This window comes from Phascolarctos cinereus, unplaced genomic scaffold (assembly GCF_003287225.1).
Source record: "Phascolarctos cinereus isolate Bilbo 61053 unplaced genomic scaffold, phaCin_HiC Scaffold_4;HRSCAF=312, whole genome shotgun sequence".
Taxonomy (NCBI): Eukaryota; Metazoa; Chordata; class Mammalia; order Diprotodontia; family Phascolarctidae; genus Phascolarctos; species Phascolarctos cinereus.
This window is the reverse complement of record NW_027555847.1, coordinates 557134797-557155975: the sequence shown is the minus strand read 5'-3', so window position 1 is coordinate 557155975 and position 21179 is coordinate 557134797. Positions and strand designations below refer to the sequence as shown.

At 41.6% G+C, this 21179-nt stretch overlaps 2 protein-coding genes across 4 annotated transcripts in view; one reads left to right on the top strand and one right to left on the bottom strand.

Annotated features, from left to right (window-relative positions):
* The window catches only part of GMPR (guanosine monophosphate reductase), an 86423-nt gene extending 74479 nt beyond the window's left edge, over positions 1 to 11944 (top strand). For all 3 annotated transcript variants that reach the window (XM_020986800.2, XM_020986798.2, XM_020986799.2), the window contains 2 exons: positions 328 to 487; positions 6149 to 11944. In XM_020986800.2, coding sequence (XP_020842459.1) covers positions 328 to 487; positions 6149 to 6329 — 341 coding nt within the window. In that variant the 3' untranslated portion in view covers positions 6330 to 11944. The remainder of the gene's footprint in view (positions 1 to 327; positions 488 to 6148) is intronic.
* A 286-nt stretch (positions 11945 to 12230) lies between these two features.
* The window catches only part of ATXN1 (ataxin 1), a 524441-nt gene continuing 515492 nt past the window's right edge, over positions 12231 to 21179 (bottom strand). Inside the window, 1 exon segment of the mRNA XM_020986797.2 lies at positions 12231 to 19418. Coding sequence (XP_020842456.1) covers positions 18888 to 19418 — 531 coding nt within the window. The 3' untranslated portion in view covers positions 12231 to 18887.

The window sequence follows — 21179 nt, the reverse complement described above, 5'->3', positions numbered from 1 at the left end:
TCCATGAGCCTATGGGATTTGGATTTGTTTGTATGGTACTCGCTCTTTTACTGACTCCTGTCATCAACACCATGAATGATTATCTATAGCTCCAATCATCAACTTTAATCAACTGGCCATTTGCCTCTGCAGTTCAGTGCTCAGGTTATATGTTAAATGCTAGGGCTCCCCGGCTCTCTCCTTTCAGTAGCCCACGTGGTCTTCTTGGCTGTAGGTCATACTTGATAGAAATTTTCTCTGTGTTGTGACCGCAGTGGTCCCAGAGGCAATTTTGACTTTGCCCTCTCTTGTTCTCTTGTCCTCTCGGTTCTCCTTGTCCCTTTTCAGGAGCCGGTGCTGACTTCGTCATGCTGGGAGGGATGTTCTCAGGTCACACGGAATGTGCGGGTGAAGTAATTGAGAGGAATGGTCAAAAAGTAAAGCTCTTCTATGGGATGAGTTCTGAAACGGCAATGAAGAAACACTCAGGACGAGTTGCTGAATACAGGTGAGAGAGCAACCGAAGCATTCAGACTTGAATATGTCTTAAATTTCTCCAGCTGCTTTGCGTCCTCACATTGGGGGTGATGGAAATGGGACACAGCTTGGCTGAAAGGAAATGAGCTGCAGGACTTTCTTTTCTATTTTTCTTTTGGAAACTGCTCTGCAGAAGTGCTGGAATATGTACTTCATTTAGCAGGAGGGAGACCTGGTCTTTTTTTTTTCTTTAAGTATAGTTCAAGTCTTTAGGGGACCTGATTTGGGAGCTAGTTATGATGCTTCCTTGTCTTTCTTCTAGAAACTCTATTTCCCAAGCATCCCTTCTCCCTCCTTAATTTTCAGTCTTTTCCTGTCCATTGGCTCCTTCCTTACTGCTTAAAAATGTGCCAAATGCTCCTTTAGCCTTTATTAAAAAAAAACAAACAACTTTTCTTGATCCTATCATCTCCTCGGGTTATTATCCTATATTTCTCCTCCCTTTTGCAACCAAACTCCTAGGGGGGGGGAAAAAGCTGTCTTCACTTTTCTCTCTTTTCTCACCTCCTACTCACTTCTCAGTCCCTTGCGATCTAGCTTCAGACCTCATCACTCAACTGATTACCAGTGATCTCTTCATTATCAAATCCAATGACCTTTCCTCAGTCCTCATGCTTATTAGTCTCACTGCAGAATTTGTAACTTGACCAAATATCAGTGAGAATCCCATTCTCAAGATGCCATTCCTGATCCACCCTCAATGCTAGTTAGTGCCTTCTCTCTGAGATTATTTCCAATTCCCGTATATATCTTGTTATTATATAGTTGTTTGTGTGTCTAGACATGTGTGCATGCCCCCTTCAGACGGGGAGCTTCTCAAGGGCAGGGACTGTTTTTGTCTCTCTTGGCAACCTGAGTGCTTAGCACAGTTTCTGTTGAGTAGTAGGCACTTAATAAAAGTATGTGGACTTGACTTAAGCATTCCCTCTTCACTGAATATTCATGACACTATTCTCTCCAGGTCCTCTTCCTACCCTTCCAAGCTCTCCCTCAGTCTCTTTTACACTGTTGTCATCTGTGTTTCTGCCCCATGGACTTGCGTATATTTCAAGATTCTCTTCTCCTTCTCTGTATATACTCTCTTGATAGTCTCATCTGCTCCCCTGCATTCAGCTGTGAAGGTAACGCTCAGATCTATATGCCCAGCTCTTGTCTCTCTCTTGAACTCCAGTTTCACATTTTTAGCCACGTCTGACTCTTCATGACTCCATTTGGGATTTTCTGGGCAGAGATATACTGGAGTGGTTTGCCGTTCCCTTCTCCAGCTCATTTTACAGATGAAGAAGCTAAGGCGAACAGGGTTAAGTGACTTTCCCGAGGTTACACAGCTAGTAATTGTCTGGGGTCAGATTTGAACTCAAGAAAATGAGCCATCCTGACTCCAGGCCCAGTGCCCTGTAAAATGTTCAGCCAGCCTGAAAGCACTTATTTAAATGCTAGTTATTTCATACAATCTACATTCCGGCCAAACAAATCTTCTGTTTTTCATACATAATATTTCATCTCCTGCCTCCATGTCTTTGCAAAAGCTGGCCTCCAGGCCTAGAATACAGTTCTTTCTCAGCTCTGTCTCTTAGACTTCCCAGCTTCCTGCAGGGTTTGACTGAATTGCTGCTAAGTCCATCTTGATTCCCTACCCTATGGCTTCATTCCCTACCACTTGATTTCCCCCAAGAAATTCTTCTGTGTGCATGTACATATATATATGTATATGTATACCACACATATGAACATACACATATAGGTATATATATGTATCTATTTTTCCTGTGTACATGTTGTGCTTCCTCCTTCCACCATACAATGTAAGTTCCTCAGGGCCAGGAAGTGGTTTATTTCTGTCCCTTTGTCCCTACTACCTAGGCCAGCCTGCCACGTGGAAGGCAATCAATGCTTCTGGAATGGATGGTTTTACAGAAGTAATGTAGGTCGCCCTATCATTTAGAGATGATTGGCCCATCGAGGTTAAATGGATCCCTTGGGGTAATAAGCAGCAAAGCTGGGATTTGAACCCAGGGCCTCTGACTCCAAATCCAGCACTTTTTATCATGCAAACAAGGCTTCTGGGGGAAGCCTTGGTCGTTTTTGTTTTTGCTTTTTGGTTTGGCAGTCAAGGTTAAATGACTTGCCTAGGGTCACACAGCTAGTAAGTGTCAAGTGTCTGAGACCAAATTTGAACTTAGGTCCTTCTGACTCCTTCTGTCCACTGCACCACGTAGCTGCCCTTCAATGGTTGTTTTGAGGACCTGCTGGTTCAGGAATATGGTGAGAGCAGTGTTCCTGGCCTCGGTGAGGTTGAGATAGGGAGAACTCTAGCTGGACTTCTCTGCCCAGGAGCATTGGGGAGTGTTTAATAGCTTCACTTCCAGCCTGTGGGGAGGTCATATAGCAGTCACCAGGCTTGGAAAAGATGTCTTTGAGTGCTTAATAATGCAACTGCTGTCTAGACCACAGTATGGTGTTCAGATCATTTATTAAAGGCAAATCTATTTGAATGTAGTCAGTTTTCAAAGCTGTCTTGGTGAGGCACGGATGGAAAGGCTGGACGATTGATGGAGGCAGTATAGTTAGCCATTTAATTATCTTACTTATTGGTTTCTTTTGGGGGGGTGAGGCAATTGGGGTTAAGTGACTTGCCTAGGGTCACACAGCTAGTAAGTGTCATGTGTTTGAGGCTGGATTTGAACTCAGGTCCTCCTGACTCTGCTATGCCACCTAGCTGCCCCACTCCATCTCTCCCTTACCTTCTAGTATCTGGACCTGAAGGATGGTTAGGGGTCCCAGGAGGTGGAGGATGTTATGCAAATACTTTGGAACCTTCCATATAATTAAGAACAAAAGACACAACTCTTCCTCTCAAAGCCTTAGTAGCCTGGGAGAGGCCTCCTTCTCCCATGTGGTAACTGATGCATCAGGTTACACAGTGCAGCTAGGGGAGGAGGGAGGAATTCCTACCTCGAGTGGGAGCCTAGGCCTAGTGCCAAGAAGCTTAATGATATATCAGAATTTGGTGTCCCTGTTTGAGAGACTGGTGCTACCCTGTACAGATACAGTTATATAAACAGGACCGTTGCAGAGGGGGGATGGCTAGCTTCCCTGCTTAGGCAGATTTAATTTTTCTTTGAACCATTTTTTAAACCTTTGGTTTTTATTCTGCTTTTTATTCTAAATTGGGGCTGGGGAGAGATGGACTCCACATTTAGCACACCAAAATAGGAACTGAGGAACTGAAAGAAACAAGTCTCCTGTAATTTCAGCAGGGTTTAAACATAACAGAGAATGAAAGATTCAGGAGTATCAAGGCACAGTTCTGGAAAGAAAACACTGAAATAATTAAAGTCCCACTCAAGCAAACCACTGGCCAGAGCTCCATTTACATGGTTAGGGCCCTTCTCACTCCCTGTGGCACTTCTCAGACTGTTAGAAATGACTTATGAACAAGAGATGCTTATTACAATGACCTCTCCTTCATGAGAAGGCTTCTCCTACTTTGACGTTACATTCAATTAGGACACAGCTCCTTATGCTTTAATAGCTCCTTGGCAATCATTTACCACTTATTCCTTGGACCGTCCCTGGGAGGCTGATCAGTCAGGGTAATTACCTTCATTTTATAGCTTTAATTTTTCTCCTGAGCCCCAGTCCCAACTATCTATTGGACGTTTCCATCTGTATGTCCTCTAGGCATCTCAAACTCAGTATTTCTGAAATAGAACTGACTAATCTCCCCCTTTATCTCCCCAACCCACCCTTTTTTCTGAATAGTTGACAGTACTGTGCTTCTAGTCACTGAGATTCACAACCTCATTGTCATCCTTTACTTTTATTCCCTGTACATGAACAGTAGGCAAACCTTGTCTTTTCTACTCGTACAGTATCTCTTGCAACCATCCCCATATTCTACCCATGCCAGCATCACCCTTGTTCAGGCTCTCTTCATCTTCCACCTGCCCTGTTAGGTGATGCAGTGAATACAGCATTAGATCTGAAGTTGGGAAGTTGGTGGTGGTGATGTCCAGTTGTGTCTGACTCTTTGTGACCCCATTTGGGTTTTCTTGGCAGAGATACTGGAGTGGTTTGCCATTTCCTTCTCCAGCTCATTTTACAGATGAGGGAACTGAGACAAACTGGGTAAGTGACTTGCCCATGGTCACACAGCTAGTAAGTATCAGAGGCCAGATTTGAACACAGGAAGATGAATCTTCCAGACTCCAAGATGCTGAACTCTACCCACAGTACCACCTAGCTGCCCAGTCAGTGAGACCAGAGTTCAGATGCCACCTCAGACACTTACTAGCTGTGTGGCCCTGGGCAAGTCACTTAATCTCTATTGGCACCAGTCTCCTCATCTATAAATTGGGGGTAATAATAGCTTCTCCCTCCCAGGGTTGTTGTGAGGATCAAATGAGATAATAATTGTAAAACACTTAAGTAAATGCTAGTTATTAATTGGTCTCCTAACTTCCCTATTCCAATCCATCTTCATCATAACTCCTAGAATATTTTTCCTAAACCATAGTTCTGACCATGTTACTTCCATACTCAGCAAAACCTAGTCACCCCCTATTACCTCTAAGATCAAATATAAACTCCCTTTTGGTGTTCAAGTTCTTTCATACTTTTTCCATTTCCAGCCTTATTTTACGTTATGCCACTTCACCCACTCTGTGGTCCAATCTAATTGGCCTTTTTACTGTTCTTCCAACATGGTACCCTCTTTCCCATCTTTGTGTCTTTTCCATGGTCCTCTTCCATGCCTGGAATGTACTCTCTTCTCATTTCCATTGCTTAAAATCCCTAGTTTCCTTCAAGTCTTAGTGTAAAATGTGCAAAATGGTGGTGATGAGAATGCAGGTAATCTAGCGTTAAGTACAGTGGGAGGCGAAAGAGTCCCTATGGATATGGGGGTGGGCTTGGGGGGACTGGCAGAAGGATCTTTTGCATTGCTAGCAGTTTAGACTTTGGGATGGTAGATCTTCTACCTTTCTTGCTGCCTGAGGTGAGCAAGAGACATCCATCTACCTCCTTCTCCTTATCTCTCTCCTCATCTCCTCTCTCTGTCCCCAAGAAGCTCTGGTTGGGCACATGGCCTCAGCTCCTGATTCTTGGTAGGAAGTCTTTTTCTGCTGTTGCATAGACATGGAAAGAATGAGGGTGCCTCATAGTGTGCTAAGGAGCACCTTTCAGAGCTTGGAAAAAAAGGAAATACCTGCCCAGAAATAAAACAGCATGCTGCTTCCTCCCTAGGTTGTTCTGGGCTATTGGTAATTAATTTATCTATGGGTTAAGGTAGAACCGAGTTAGTTGCTACCTTTCAGGTCTGGGGTGGAGATCTCTTGTGATGACACACATTTCCTGTTCTCTGTGTTCTAAGCTCAGATCTACAGTTGCCTCAGAAGTTGTTATTGAGGAATGTTTACTTGCTCAGTGTGGGGGTTTGATAGCAAGTGGTAAATTTCAGGTCCTGGAGACTTTGCTTTCATTTTTAGCTGAGATTTCATGCGTTTCAGGCTTTGGATGGCCCAAGGCAGAAAACCTTGACATCTTACTGAAATTCTAAAGCATAGATTTTTAAAAGTAAGCGATTAAGAAAGAAAATAAACCCAGAGTAATCACTGTTTTCTGTCCCCAGGGCCTCAGAGGGCAAGACTGTGGAAGTGCCTTTCAAAGGAAATGTGGAAAACACTATCCTGGATATCCTGGGGGGTCTGAGGTCCACTTGCACCTATGTTGGTGCCGCCAAGCTCAAAGAGCTCAGTCGGAGGACGACATTCATCCGGGTTACCCAGCAGCACAACTCGGTCTTTAGCTAACCTGGGGGACCTAAACCCCATTCAACTAGAGTGGAAGCTTTGACATGCATCTGCTTTGCCCACAGTCTCCCTTCTTGTCTTGTGTAAGAGCTTCCTGGCTTCTCATGATGGAAGATGCCTCCTCTGAGCAGCAGGAGGGCCTTGGGAGTCCATAACCAGCATCTCCTGCAGGCATGTAGCTGGGGATGGACTTAGTAGCCAAGCCCAGTGCTACAGTATAGAGTGTTTGCTGCCCTCAACAAACATTCTCATTGTTGAAATCCATGTGAGACCCTTCCATTTTTTTTTAAAGAAAATAGTTTTCACTTTAACATAATGCTGTGTCTTCACAATTGATGGCTGGAGTCTCCATTTGCCGGAATCAAGCCCTGTGGTCACTGTTTGGGGATTTTTCTGCCTGTCCTCCAGATGTGGTAAAAGTCAAACTAGCATTTGCTGGTATTAGCAGACAGACAGTGCTACTGCCCAGTGGTGGTTGGGCAGGCTCCCCAGGGAGAAGAAGATCCCAGCAAAGCCAGCTAGGTAGGGTAGTGACCTTGATCCCCAAGAAAGCACCAAGATTGTAAGTATGAGAACATGAAGCATAGACTAAGTGAGCTCTGGGCTACTTATGGGTTTGGTCCCTTATCTGTGATCTGTGGTGGCCAGAGGGTCATTACATGTGCCTTCTAGGGATGTCATAGCTACATATTCATTGAGCCTATTCTCCTTGTGGAAGGCAGGGGTGGTGTTGGCTTTCCCTCTTTGGACTTCTCTCCTTTCTTCCCCCCTCCCTTTTACCTTCAAAAAACACCTGTTTGGTTGTGTGCTCACATTAAATGTACTACAGCCTCTTTTTGTAAAGATCCTAGTGAAACATTTGTAATGAAGAGGCCCATCATTGCTAGGGAGGGCAGCTCCCGTTAATACAGCTCTTTACCAGAATGTAGGAGTAAGACTCTAAGTTAAGAGACTTCACTTGGACGTGGTAATGACTGTTTCTCATGGTGGATAACATGTGACTGTAATGATGGCTGATTGACAGATCACAATGATATGTGGTCCCTAGAGGAATCTCACAGGAAGTCATGGTGACATAGTAACAGAAGGCACACTGGATGAATCGATGCCTGGCTCCTTGTTTCAAAGAGTTACTTGGATATCAATACACTGGGAAGTTTAAGCAACTTAAAACAGCCTTTGTTTTTACTAGACACAAGACAATATAGAGAAATTGAGTCTCTTTAGAGATGACTGAGGCTTTTGGGAAAAGAGAATATGGACAAACTGGGAAGCTTGTGTTTGATTGCCCATTGTGATGTAGGTCAAAGGAAGAGGGCTACCTCTGGTGCTTGACCATGCAGACTATCAGGTTCAACCTTACCCTCCACTTAAAGCTATTTGAAACATGAGGCATAGGCTGGAAAAATGAGAAATCTTTCCATGTCTCAGTGACACATATCTTGCCAATACCTTCAAGTCTAGTGGAGGCAGTTTTACCCCTTGCCTCTCCCCAAAATACATGAACATAGCTCTTCATGCTATATAAAGATAAATGTGTGAGTTACTGTTGGGAAACAATGCAACATCTGGATAACGTGGGTGGTGTATGGGGATTCAGAACTGGAAAATAACCTTGGAGATGGTCTAGTCCAACCCTATCATTTTACAGGAGAAAACTAAGGCCCAGAGAGACTATGACTTGCTCATAATCACCCAGATAATTAATGGCAGAACTAGGACAAAGGCAAGGTGGGGGCCTATCTTGGAAATATCAGAACATCACACTTTTAATTCTTTTCGGGGGGGAAGGGCGTATGCCTTCAACTTCATGAGTAATGGGTTTCCTTTGCCCTATTGTCTTTATAGTCACTATTTATTTTTCTTAACCACTAGTTGAAGGGAGATTTGGGGGGAGTGCTGCTGATGGGTTTGGGAGAGGCAGAAGGAAAACATGAAAGGAAGTTTAAAAAATCCCTTTCACCCCTAGCAACAGATGTCTTTTAATTATAGCTAATTTTCCTCTCTTTGCTCTTTCCCCCTCACCTCCAAGATGAAAACATGAGACAGTAGTAAATCCTGCACCTAGAAAGATGTGGTCCATTAGCTCATGACTCTACTAACTTAGGATTAACTACTGCCCATTCTGTGAGACAATGGGGCAGGCTCCTAGATCTGTCTCACACAGGACCTTATATTGGGAGTGAGAAGCGACCATAGGGGTTGTCTAGCTCAACCCATTCATTTTTACTGAGGGCTAGGGAGATTGACATGTCCAAGCTCACTTAAGCAAGTAAGGGGTAGTCCTGTAAGCTCAAGTCCTATACTCTTTCCAGGGTACCCCTATGTGGAAGACCTCTTTGCTAATCTTTGTTTTTAAGGAAATGGAGGCTGATAGAAAAGCCAAAGTAATTTTGATACAGTGGCCTAAAAACAAAGTAGAAGTCCAAGAAGAGCAAAGATTTTTGCAAATATCCTCTGCTTCCACAGGTTTGAGAATAGTTTACATTTAGATTGGGCTTTACAGGTTAAATGTGTTTTCAGAGACATTTCATTTGATCCTCTGATAGCAACTGATGTATGGAGCAGGAAGCATTACCCCCATTTTTACAGATGAAAAAACAGAGGGCCAGATGTTAAAAGTGATTTGTCTAATAATTAAGACCACACATATTATTGTGGGGGGAGGGGAGAGCCAGGATTGCAACTTAGGTGATGGAAACATAGGATTGTAAATTTAAAACTGAAAAGGACCGTGGCAGTCCTCTAGTCCAACACTCATTTAACAATTGAGGAGACGGAGACCAGGAGAAATGAAGTCACTTGCCCAAGGTCAATGGCAGAGCCAGGATTGGAACCCAGGACCTCCAGATCTAAATTTGATGTTCTTTTCACTGTATCTTGATTGGCCTTTGGATTCCAAGCCTAGAATACTTTGCACAGCACCATGCTGCCTCAGTGGGCAGCTAGGTGGTACAGTAGATAGAGCGCTGGGCCTGGAGTCAAGAAGACTCCTCTTCATGAGTTCAAATGTGGCCTTAGACACTTACTGTGTGACCCTGGGCAAGTCACTTAACCCTGTTTGCCTCAGTTCCTTAATTTGTGAATTGAGCTGGAAAAGGAAATGGCAAACTACTTCAGTATCTTTTGCTAGAAGACCCACATGGGGTCACAAAGAATCAGATAGGATTGAAAAACAACTGAACAACAAATGTTGCCTCAGTAGCTGGCCTGAGCAGCAAGACAGAGGGAAGGGTACCTAAGCTGACCCCCAGTTGGCATTTGTAGCATCAATCTGCAGCTGTCATTTGCCTTGGTGATGACTGAACGGACAGATGACACCTGCATCCTGCGAAGGTTTTTCCATGTGTGAGTCAGAGGAAAGAGCATTGAGATTGCCTTCCTAAATAAAGACTAGCTGGGAGATGTTGACACAGTGCAGGGGTTACTCACCTCGCTTAACAACTGCCTTAAGTAATGTAGATTCTGAATATTTCTCATTGCTTTGGCCGAGCTGCTATCATTTTACTGTATTTTCCAAATCCTCCCTGTGCAGTAGACTGGCTAAATGCTCCTACCCTAGCCAAGCCAACCCAATAAAAAGTGGTGTACTGTCTGGGACCCACATCTTCCTGTCAGAATTGCCCCTGGCTATGTTGTTAAAATCGGATTATGTGCCAAGAGGAAGGGACTGAGGTCAGAAAGGTAAGAGCTTGGTCACAATGCTGCAGGAAAAGTACCTAATTTTAGTGGCTTATTCATTTTAGCATGCCATCTTCCAGGGTGGGAGATGACCAGCAGTCTTCCTTCGTCCTGGTTGAAAGTGATCAAGCCTTTAACCTTCTGGCATGTAGGCATCAGTATTTCTGGGTCACTTGCTCAAATCTTAACTCATAAACAGTGAGGAGTCGAGGATAGACATGACAAGTAGAGAAGTAGAGTCAAAAGCTATTAGCAATTTCAACTTAGGCTAATAGAATGAACTTCCTTCTGTGGCTTAAATTTTTGCATGAGGGTTTTCTGTTGAAAATTTCCCCCTCCTCTCTCCAATCTCCACTGGATGACATTTAGGGCTGGAAACCTTTGGCAGGCAAGCAAACAACTTGGTGCCAGGGAAACATACATCTTTCACCAGAAGGAAGCTGATGAAGGATCACTTTTGTTTCTCCTTGAGTTTGGTGTACATGGGCCAAACACATACATTTATCAGTCATCATTTGCTCTATGCACACTCATGGTCCAGCAGCTCTTTGAGATGAACAGGTCATGCTAGTGGGAACCTACAATGGGAAGTCTAATTACTTGTGCATTTATGATAAGGCATATGGGCACACACAGACTGCGGATGACATGAATGAATGAACTTCCTCAGAAATCAGTTTATAGCAGAACTGTATACAGTGAATCCCTCATGCCACATAAGTTCATGAGCTGCCAAATGCTTGTTTAAAACAACTTTTCTTGCAAATGGTACTGTTCAGTTCTTGAGAAATAAAAAATGTTTAACTGGATGAGCCAAGATGCCAGATGTGGAAATGTGCCTGTTTTCTATGAACTGTGCTCCAAGGATGCAAAAAAATGAAGTGAGGTAGGTGTGAGGCAGGGGGAGGGAAACAACTGTTCTTACTCACCCCCCCTTTTTTTTTTGTAAGTGAGGCAAATGGGGTTAAGTGACTTGCCCAGAGTCACATAGCTAGTGAGTTTTTATGTGCCTGAGGCCAGATTTGAACTGAGGTCCTCCTGACTCCAGAGCTGGTGCTCTATCCACTGTGACATCTAGCTGCTCCCTTACTCACCCCTTCTTGACAGACCTGCACTATGGAGAACTATGGTCAAGGTGAACAAAAAAAGGGGAAAAAATAAAACAGATTGCTGGCTTTTCTCTGACCTATTGTTTATCTCTGGGAACCTAACAGAGAGGCAGACACAAGCTTGCAATTGGCACTGTTATTTTATTAGTACGAGTATACTGAAACAATAAACTTGTACTGGTATACAGACAATTTCTTTAAAACAATTTTGTTCAAATTTTGAATCAAACATTGTTTTATTATAATAATGAAATAATTTCTATCTAGAAAACCTGCAAGCACCATCAAAGAAAGGGACCATAAAATTCAATAAACAGACTCGAGTGTATCCTACAAATAGACACACCACGATTAGAAAATAGAATATGAATTCTTCCATTTTTTTAATATTTGTTTTAAAAAAGCTAGTGCAAGTACAATATTTTACACTGGAATTACAGAGAGTATGCACGCATATGGAAAAAAGTTCTCCTGTCACAATAAAAGCTCTTAACTATGTATGCACTTAAATTTTTTTTCTTTTCAATAAGGTGCAAAACCTGATTCCCTCCCTAGTTCTCCTTGGTACTGGCCATGTCAGCCCCACAGTGCCCCCAACACAAATCTCCAGTGTCTCTTTTCACTTGGCCCGTGGGAGGCGGAAGATTGGAAGTGTGATGGGACGATGACCCAACATGGAAACGTCCAACGGGACAAATCTCAGAGATGGTTCTGGGCCCAGGATGGATGACCCTGGCTAGAAACGAAGATTCTCTCTTTGTGCCTAAGGCCACGGAAAATACTGACAGGGCTAAGAAAAAAAAAATAAAACCTTCTTTTAGTTGACACTGTAATTTGAGTTCATAATTAGTGGGTAGGGAGTGGGGGTGAGGGGGAATCCCTATTTTAACACTGCAGGAAGGCAGTGTTCATGGAAATAACATATGCTTAAGAACCAAGCAAGTCTATGATCTAAAGTATATAAATATCTCGTTTTCAACATCCATTGACTGTCTATGAGGAAAACTCCACTCCTTGACCATATAATAACTTAAGGGCAGGTAGGTCATCTAAGCTTCAGAGTGGGGAGAGGTGGGAAGGGGGGGGCACGAACCTAGACTCTTAGGGTAACTGCTGATTAAAGCCAGCTGACACTTCAAGCTTGTTTCCTCCCATGGTACTTTGAAGGACAGTATCTGCTGCAGTGAGTATGACTGTAAACAATGCTTCCAATACAGGCCTACAGATTAGCCAAGGGAAAGGAGACAGGCTCTCTGAACACCCAGAAAGGAAATGAACCAACAAATAAAAAAGAAAGAGAACTTGGATGAAGTCTTCAATTTATGCTCAGTGGAAGACTTGAGTCCTTTTAGATAACAAGAAAAGTTACTGAAATCCTTAAAGACTGTTATTATATAGATACAACCTATTGGTCAAATGCACTTAAATGTTAATACACTTGAGCCATTTTTATGTAAGCCTTGGGGACATCACAAATGGATCCCCATGCTCTCCTCCCCTCCCCAAAATGTGGCCAGACAGTTAGATACCAGATATTAAGGGAGAGGGAAAGATTCTGAATTTTAAGAACTGTGGGTAGGTCTCAATGACCCCAAAACCACCCCCATTCACACTACAGCTGTTCAGGTTTCCTGCTGTCCAACCTGATCTTTGGACCAGAACAAAAGGGCTCTTTACTCAGAAACTGCTTCACGTTCCATTTATTTTGGCCTCTGAATCACAAGAATTTTTTAAAAAAATCAAAGTAACCTGTTGCAAGTAAATTGTGGCTTTCAAATTAAAATCTACATCTTTACCACGGCCCCCATTTCAATGAGGTATGAGGGGAGGGTGAGACAAAAGGCCAACTTTTTTTTTCTTTTCTAATGAGTCCTTTATTTATTGGTAGCTAGGATCCTTTGTTATAAACACTTCTTGTTCAAGATTATATTCTTTGGATTTGTTGGAACAGGAAGTGCTGAAAATATCAAGCATCATCTCAGAAAAAAAAAAAGGAGTTGCAATGGCTTACAAGTCAAAACTGGGAAGGGCGGGAGGAGAGAAGAAGCTCTGAGTACTTTCAGTACAGGTACAGGTGGACAGTGCTTTCTCAGCTCAGAATAGAGTTCCCCCTCCCTCAAATAAGGGACTCATGTAACATAAACATAACATTAAGCATAGTTGTAGTTTAAGAGCCTTTTAAATAGTAACACTTCCTGGCCATAACCATACAAATCCCATCATCTAGACACGACAAATTTCTATTTACAAAAAAGGAAAAAAATAACCAACATGTAACTTTTAACCTTTCTCTGCTTTTTTTTTTTTTACAAACAAGGTATGAAACTCACTGTTTCAACAGATCCATGTCTTTCAAACACTGAATGAATCGTTTCAACATTCATTTTTCTTTTGTGCAATTTAAAAAAAAATTACCTGTACTCCTCAATGTGAGTGCTTCAGAAAAGTTTTTTCTTAAGCTTTTCAAATTAGGTTTACATTAAAAAAAATATTTCCACAAGGTATAGTGCTACAAGGAAAGATTCTATCAGTAAGGTAACACATCTGAAGCGAGGTCGTCTATGTAAAAGAAATTTTAGCTCTGGAGTAGAGGTGTGCAAGTTGTTTGGAATTTCCCTATCAACAGAAACACAACACTGTCCTTGGAAAATAGAGGAAACCAGCTGAACACAATATTATATTGTATGTGCTTTTTCTTAAAAAAAAAAGAAAGAAAAGTCATTTCTCTGTATATCTCTATTACTCAGAGTGTTCTTAAACTTTACATTTCAGAAATTTGGGATTAAACACAAAAAAGGAATTAACAGCCCCCACTCCACTTACAAAAAGTATAATTCATTTCCTTTGCTTTTCACATCACCACCAAAGCATTGGGCAGGACTGCAGATTATGCAGGCCCTATTCTTCTCAGGTGCCATTGTAGGTGACACGAGAAAGGAAGCGTGCAGGGTTTTAGTAGAGGCTAGGCCACTGTCTGTCCTGTTGCCATTCCCTCCACAGAAGCCGATACAACTGCCAGATCTTGTGAATGGGGCCTTCTAGCCTAAGAACTCTGGTTCGCCCATCTCTGAAATCACATGGCATTAGTGTCTTAGAAAGCTTTTCAGATTTGCTCTTCGCCAAAAGGAACTGATTTTCTTTAGTAGTAGTCATAAGTGTTAACAGGGTATTGTCAATTGTTTCCTTTGAAAAACAAAAACAAACAGACAAAAGAAAAACCCAAAGTTTTGGCAACAGATTTCTGTTAAGATCAAACTTTGTGCACGGAGTAGATTTTGTGATCTCTAAGAGCTACAGTTCATTCTGAACGTGCAGCGTTGTATTGCAACCTATGCAGTCTCTAGGAAGTAGTCCACATGATGCAGGAAATCCAAACTGTCCTTGAAATCGAACAACCCTACCCCAGAGCAGACAAAGTGCTGCTTCTGGACACATCAGTGCACCACACACACGCCAGCCCCATCCCTGAGTTAAGAGGTGTGAAAGGTTCCGCAACGTTCCTTGATAGGGGAGACAGAGTAGTGATGCCACTTCCTGGTACACACATACACAAAAAAGTTGACACAATAGGAGGTTCACAATTCAGAGTTACAACTGGGATCAAAAGAAAAAATTGTCCCAGCGTGAATTCAGATGACTTGAAGGCGAGTAGAGGTGAGATGGTAGGGACAGGGAGAAAAAAAATCAATAGAAGGTCATCATATGAATTAAAATGAAAGTGAAATTTGGATTTCCACTAAGAAGGACTTGAGGTAAGTGGCATCGAACTCCATATCCCCCCCACCCCGATGTGGCCCAGACAAACTGAAACAATTCCTAAGTTAAACACTCTAAGAAACAGTCATTTTATATATTTAGAAATCCCTAAAAAGAGAGGTTTTTGTTATTATTATTATTAATATTATTATTATTATTATTATTTATGCTTGCCCTGACTAATTTCTTGGTGATTGTGTTCCATTGTAAACGAAAAGGCCTGCTATTAGTTAAAACAAAACAAAATGAAACAAAACAAAAACCCAACTTGGTAAATATTGCAAAGTGGGCATTGTACAGAGAGGTACATGACTGATTTTCTTAAGCTGAATGATAGCTAAATATTTCTATGCCTGTAATTGTTATTTTCATTATAGAAAACAAAAACAAAACAAAAAACAACCCAAACTGTCAGTTCATTGAAATGGGAGCAACAGTCCTGGAAGCCATGAGCTAAGGCTTACCAGTTTCTGCCAGTTGAAAGGAACCCCCCCATACTTGTGAATCTTCTGTAATAGATGCTATTGCTGCTGCTATTACGTTGCCACTTAATAGCTTTGACTTAGATCCCATTGCTAGTAGCTAAGAGCACAGTCCTGAAATGGGCAGCAATGCTCGTTCGTGTCTGGACAACACATGGGATACACTGGGACCTGCACTCACCCAGAGATACAACTATAGGCATAAGTGAACAGGCAAGGATACCAGTTTTAATTCTCCTCATGCAAAAGAACATTTGAGAAACGGATTGATTCCTGGCTAACTTGCTGATAAGCCCATGACGTGGATGTCTGTTCCCTCCATTTACCCTTTTCAACCATACCATCATTTTTATTGTCACTGAGGGAACTACAGCTAAGTCTTTCTTTTTTTAATTTTTTTTTCCTTCTCCTGGGTCTAGTCTGCATTTTTGTTTCGTTGGTTGTTTATTTTTGAAATGTGAAGACAAATAAGACACTTCTTCAAAAGGTGAAGAGCCTCCTTCTGCCCCTGACTTGTGACAAGGGCAGGGAGGAGGGTGGCAAGGAATTATTTTTTTGAAATCTGCCCCATCTCTACAGAAGGTTCTGGGGGAAAAGAGGAAGCATAACCAAATGGTGATAAAAGTCAAAAAAAGTATGAAAGAGAGCAGTACACAGGTGAATCTACATTGGCACATGAAGTATTGCACATGCTAAAAATAAAATAAAAAATAAAGCAAGAGAATCAAATGGGATAACATTGAGAAAGAACCAATTATTCTGTAATTCCTGTACCTGAAATGGAAAGCACGTAAATTACGATTATGTTCCTATTGCTCCAAACGGTGTATGTTTTCCCATTTTAGTGTTGAATAATTCCTTATGTCCAGTAAGTTTGAAAGTCCTTGCTTCTTGACTTGCCAAAAGGTGTGTGTCTTTCTGAGTACGTGTGAACCACCAACTATAGTGGTGCTGATGAAAACTAAGTCTGGACTGTGGCCCCATATTTCTCTTACTATCAAAGGTTAAAAAGAAAGGAAAAAAACGAAGAAAAATGAAACCCATTGAATGGCAAGTGCCCTGAGCAGAGTATATGGAAGATTAAGCAAGTTCTCCGAGCAGAAACATTTAAAAAATACAGCACTAAATAAGCAGCATCACTGCTATTTGCTAACATGCTGAGAGGTTAATAAAATTCAAGAAAAGTTTCAAGCTATTTTAAACTTACTCAGATGTTTTTGGTACACCTCAGAAAACGGTACAAAAAGAATTAGTTCTAGTGTGAGCTAAATTTCAAGTAACAAATGCGAGTCAAAGGTTGGGTTGATATTTGAATTTTCTGAAAATTTCTATAAGGAGTTAGAAGTACTGTGTTAAATGGCAGAGGAAATTTCAGATGAGAATTTCTTTGTTCCATTTGGTTATTACAACTCCAATATAGAAACTGTAAATTTGGTTTCCCCACCATTGGTACAGTTTCTTAAAACCACTGTAAAAATGCAAACTCAAAACCCAAAATGTTCCAGATTTCTGGGAATGAAAGACTGAAAACTCTGATACCCTTTCCTGTTTTGTACCAAACTCTGAAATCTAGATTTGATTTCAAATGGAAAAAAGTCATTATTAAAATAATAATAATAATAACAATAATAATAAAATAAGTTTTCTTTAAAAAAAAACTTGATCACATATAGAAATGTTTATTATGGAAAACTTTCAATGAATCTGAAGATTTTCAGAGTTGTCCTGCTAAGTCCTGGTTCTTTGTGATAGATGTGATATAAAGATCAAAATGAACTCTGAAAGGAACATAACCTTATAAAACAGCCTAGAGCTTAGGCAGGTTAGAAAGAAATTGCTACATTTATTTATGCTCTTTCAGCCCCCTCCCTTCCCCATAACATTACTGGATTAAAAACTGAAGGAACACTACATAAATGATAAACTCAAGATGTGCAAATTGCAAGATTCTTTAAAGTCCATCCTTTAAAAAAAACACTGGACAAAAATGAGTATTTTTTCCTCTATCCCTTTTCTCTCATTTTCTCTGATTTTCTGTCAGCTCCACATTTTATTCTTTCTCAAGCATCAGAGTTTAAAAGTGCCTCCTTTCAAATTGCCCATGGTGGACATTTACTGTCACATACTGGTTCATAATTCACATTCATCCCTTTAAACCATATAAAAACTTTCAACATCTTGCTCACGAGAAACTCTCCCTAACTGTACTAGAGTTGACAGTGTTGGGGGCAGGGAGGGATGGGAAAATAATTTCCCTGTGTGTTTGCTTTTCTTCCCAAACAGATGAAAAGTGAGATACAGTACTAGTTGAGTGATAGACCAAGATGCTCAGGAATAAAGTGTGAATAGCATTTTAGGTGCTTAAAGACATTGTGTTCATTTTCCACATACCATTTTATGTGTCACACTGAAATCTGAAAGAGTGGCACCAGGTTGTCCATAATCATGAACTAGAAACAGTACTAGAGTCAAAAAGACAAAAGATTTGCCAGCTGAAGTGCAAACAGATTCGGTTTGCCTTCTGTGAAGGGGCAGGACATATCTACCTCTTAGAAGCAAATGTCCATGGAAAAACCCAGTCTGCTTTTCTAACACTGCATGGAAACTGAGAGTAGGTCTTAGCTGGCAGCTCTACAGGGTGTATCACTACCCTTTTCTCTATTTCCCCTAGGAGAAAACCCAACCCAATCCAACCTCAACAAAACAATGCAAGAGGGGGATGAGATTTTTTTTTTCATGAAGTTACACCCTTGCAATGTCATTAGCAAAGCAGAAATGGAATCCGCATGTGGCAGTTACTCTATGAAAAATATCAGTGCAGTCAGGCCCCATGGGGGAAAATATATGTTTATATATAGATATATATTTATTGGATTAAAAGTCATTTCATTGTAAAATAAGTTGAAGAGAAATGTGGTTTTAAACTATTTGCTTCCTGCCTGATGCCTCTTGAAGATGCCTTAAAGCTGGGTTCCTAATGTTGATTTTGTGTGTGAGGACCTCATAATGACAATTGCGATGGAGCTGTAATCTCATGCTGTGAGTGAGAGAGACAGAGAGAGGCAGAGAGAGAGAACCACTTACATCTGCATCCATACACACACACACACACACACACACACACACATACACACCCACTCACTCACTCACTCTGATTCTTCCATTCCAATTCCCTTTCTGTGGCCTCATGAGAAAGAATCAGCAGAAGTCAGCTGGACACCAGGTGTTTCTGCACTGTCAGAAAAAAGGCAGGAGCCAGGACGCCATGTTCGTTTCCATCCAATATATGTGTGGAGCCTAGGCAGCCCCTGCCTTAGCTCCCAACCAACCTAATCACTGACAAATGCTTGTGGAAAAAAACATATGCACCAGTCTCCTGCATAATACCAGCTGCAACTATAACAACAAGGTTATAACATAAACCTAAAATAAGATGATAACATGTAAATACTGGGTTATTTAGCCTACAGTACAGTAATCTGGATAAAAATGACAAGGGAGAGCCTAATTTCCTGTCCCCCAAAGCGCCTTTACTTGCCTACGTTAGATCGACCTTCAATGCAAATCTTAACCTCCTGAGGAATAAAAGAAGGTTTGGGAAGGGTCAAAGGCGGCTCCTCCTCTGATTTCTCTAGTTTCCGTGTTTCAGGCGCAGACCACCTCCTCTTCCTCGTCGCCACAGGCTTGCTGGGTTCTGTTTTGGTGAGCAAGGGTGCTGCAGGCAATCCTATTTTGTCTGGAAACTTGAGTTCACCATTCTCTGCTAGCATCTGTGAAGTTCCCTGATTAATCCCATTTTCCTGCTCGGCATACCTGTGTCTACTTCCTACTAGACTGTCATTTTTTGAGTGCTTCAGCAAGATGCTGGCTGAATCCATGGGCTGGCCCTTTTTAACAGAGCCATTCTTCAGGTTTTTGAGGGTGAGCGAGATGCAGACATCCCCGACTGAGAGTTTGGAACATGGCAAATCAAAGAGCTGGCTGGTTCTCTCAGGGCAGCATGATGACCAACCTTGTCCAAATACAAAAAAAGGATATTCTACCAAGACTTCAACGCTGACCTGTGGAAACAGAAGAGAGAAGACAGAGAGAGAAGGAGGAGAGGAGGAAGAGGAAAAGAAGAAAAAGAAGGAAAAGGAGAAAAAGAGGGGAAAAAAAACTATGAAAATGTTTGCTTTTTAGTCGTGGACATGAGGTGTAACTGAAGTATGCTAGTCACCCAAAAAATATCAGAAATGATGACTGTATTATCATTTACTTACCAGATACAGTTTTAGCAGAAACTAATGACAAGGTAGCAAATTCTAAAAGGCTACTCAATATCTTTAATGGTACCTCACTGGGCATTACTGCTAGTATTATTACTTGTTGAAATGAATCCATTAGCAAGTATTTAATGAGTTCATGTTATATTCTTAGCTCTGTGCTAGGCACTATGAGAACTTATGAAAATAATATAAGATGTGCTTTTGGTTGTCAAGGGAAGCATATATTAGTTAAAGATGCATGGCTAATAACATGAAACAATTAGAAAATAATCTGGGAATACATGGATGAGCTATGATTTCTTCAGGGTGGGGAACTCCAAGTTTGGCGGCTCCCATAACCAATGCAGATCATACACCTTCTTTGATTTAGTTAAGTCATAGGGAATTGCTTGAGGTGCATAAAGTTTAAAAATGACTTGCCCAGGGTCACAAAACTAGTGAGTGTCAGAGACAGGAGATGAATTCCGGACTTCCTAACTCCCAGCCCTGCTCACTATGCCATGCTGCATGAAGACAGACTATATTTAGGGCCTACATGGTATGGTACAGTTAATGTATAGTCAAAGAAGTCTTCCTGAAGTGGGTGGGCCTTAAAGAATATGTAGGATTTGTAGTAGCCAAGGGGAAAGAAGAGACCATTCTAAATAGAGACTATGGTGGTGTCTAGGCAAATAAAACATTAATTCACTCTGTCCGATCAACCTAGCTATAATGTAGAACTATAACACAACATTTCTCTTCATTTGATTGCTCTTAGAGAGACAGAACTTAGGTGCTGGGAATAGGCAACCTAAACGTCGCCACTGACAGCAATGCTTAATAAAGGCAGGAATGCGGACTGAAGGGGTCTGGAGGTTGATGGCTATGGCTTCTTCACCTGGCCTTAACTTCACCTGCACGCTAATCAAAGAGGCTTTTGTTACTGGGGCTTACCTGGGCACCACTGAACTCTTGGTTTTTGGTTTTGTTTGAAGTGGAATTCCTGAAAAAGGTTTTTTAGACCCAATGTAATGGGAGTAACAAGGGTCGTGATGAAGTTATAAGGAATTTCCTAAACCTTAAGTCACATACTTGTCTGAGACTAGACACTTGGTAACAATATCAAACACAGAACATTTAAAGAATAATCTTATTTTGAGGTGTTTTGTTTAGGTTTTGTTTTGCTGGCTTTTGTTAGCTTTCTTTGGCTGGGTGTTGTGAATGATAGCCTCAGCTATGTACCAAGAGAGAGGTTAGCCTGCTCTTGTCAGAGTAGGGCTTTCTAGTAACCACGCTTTGGTAGATGGATGCAGGGAGCAGCTTGGATCTTAGAGCGTCTAAGAGATGCCAGCAGAGACGATGTGATACATATTCAGGAACACCACCAGTCATTGGACAACATTAGCAGTTCTACAGTATTATAGGAATGCCTTGTCCCAGCTACACATACACGTTGGCCACCTGATTTTTATATGTACAGATGCTGGGACAGTTAAGCCAGCTTCCCTCCCAACATTCCCTTTGCATGAAAATAAATTTGGACCCAGTTAAAAGTATGGAGCCAAGAAGAGGGTG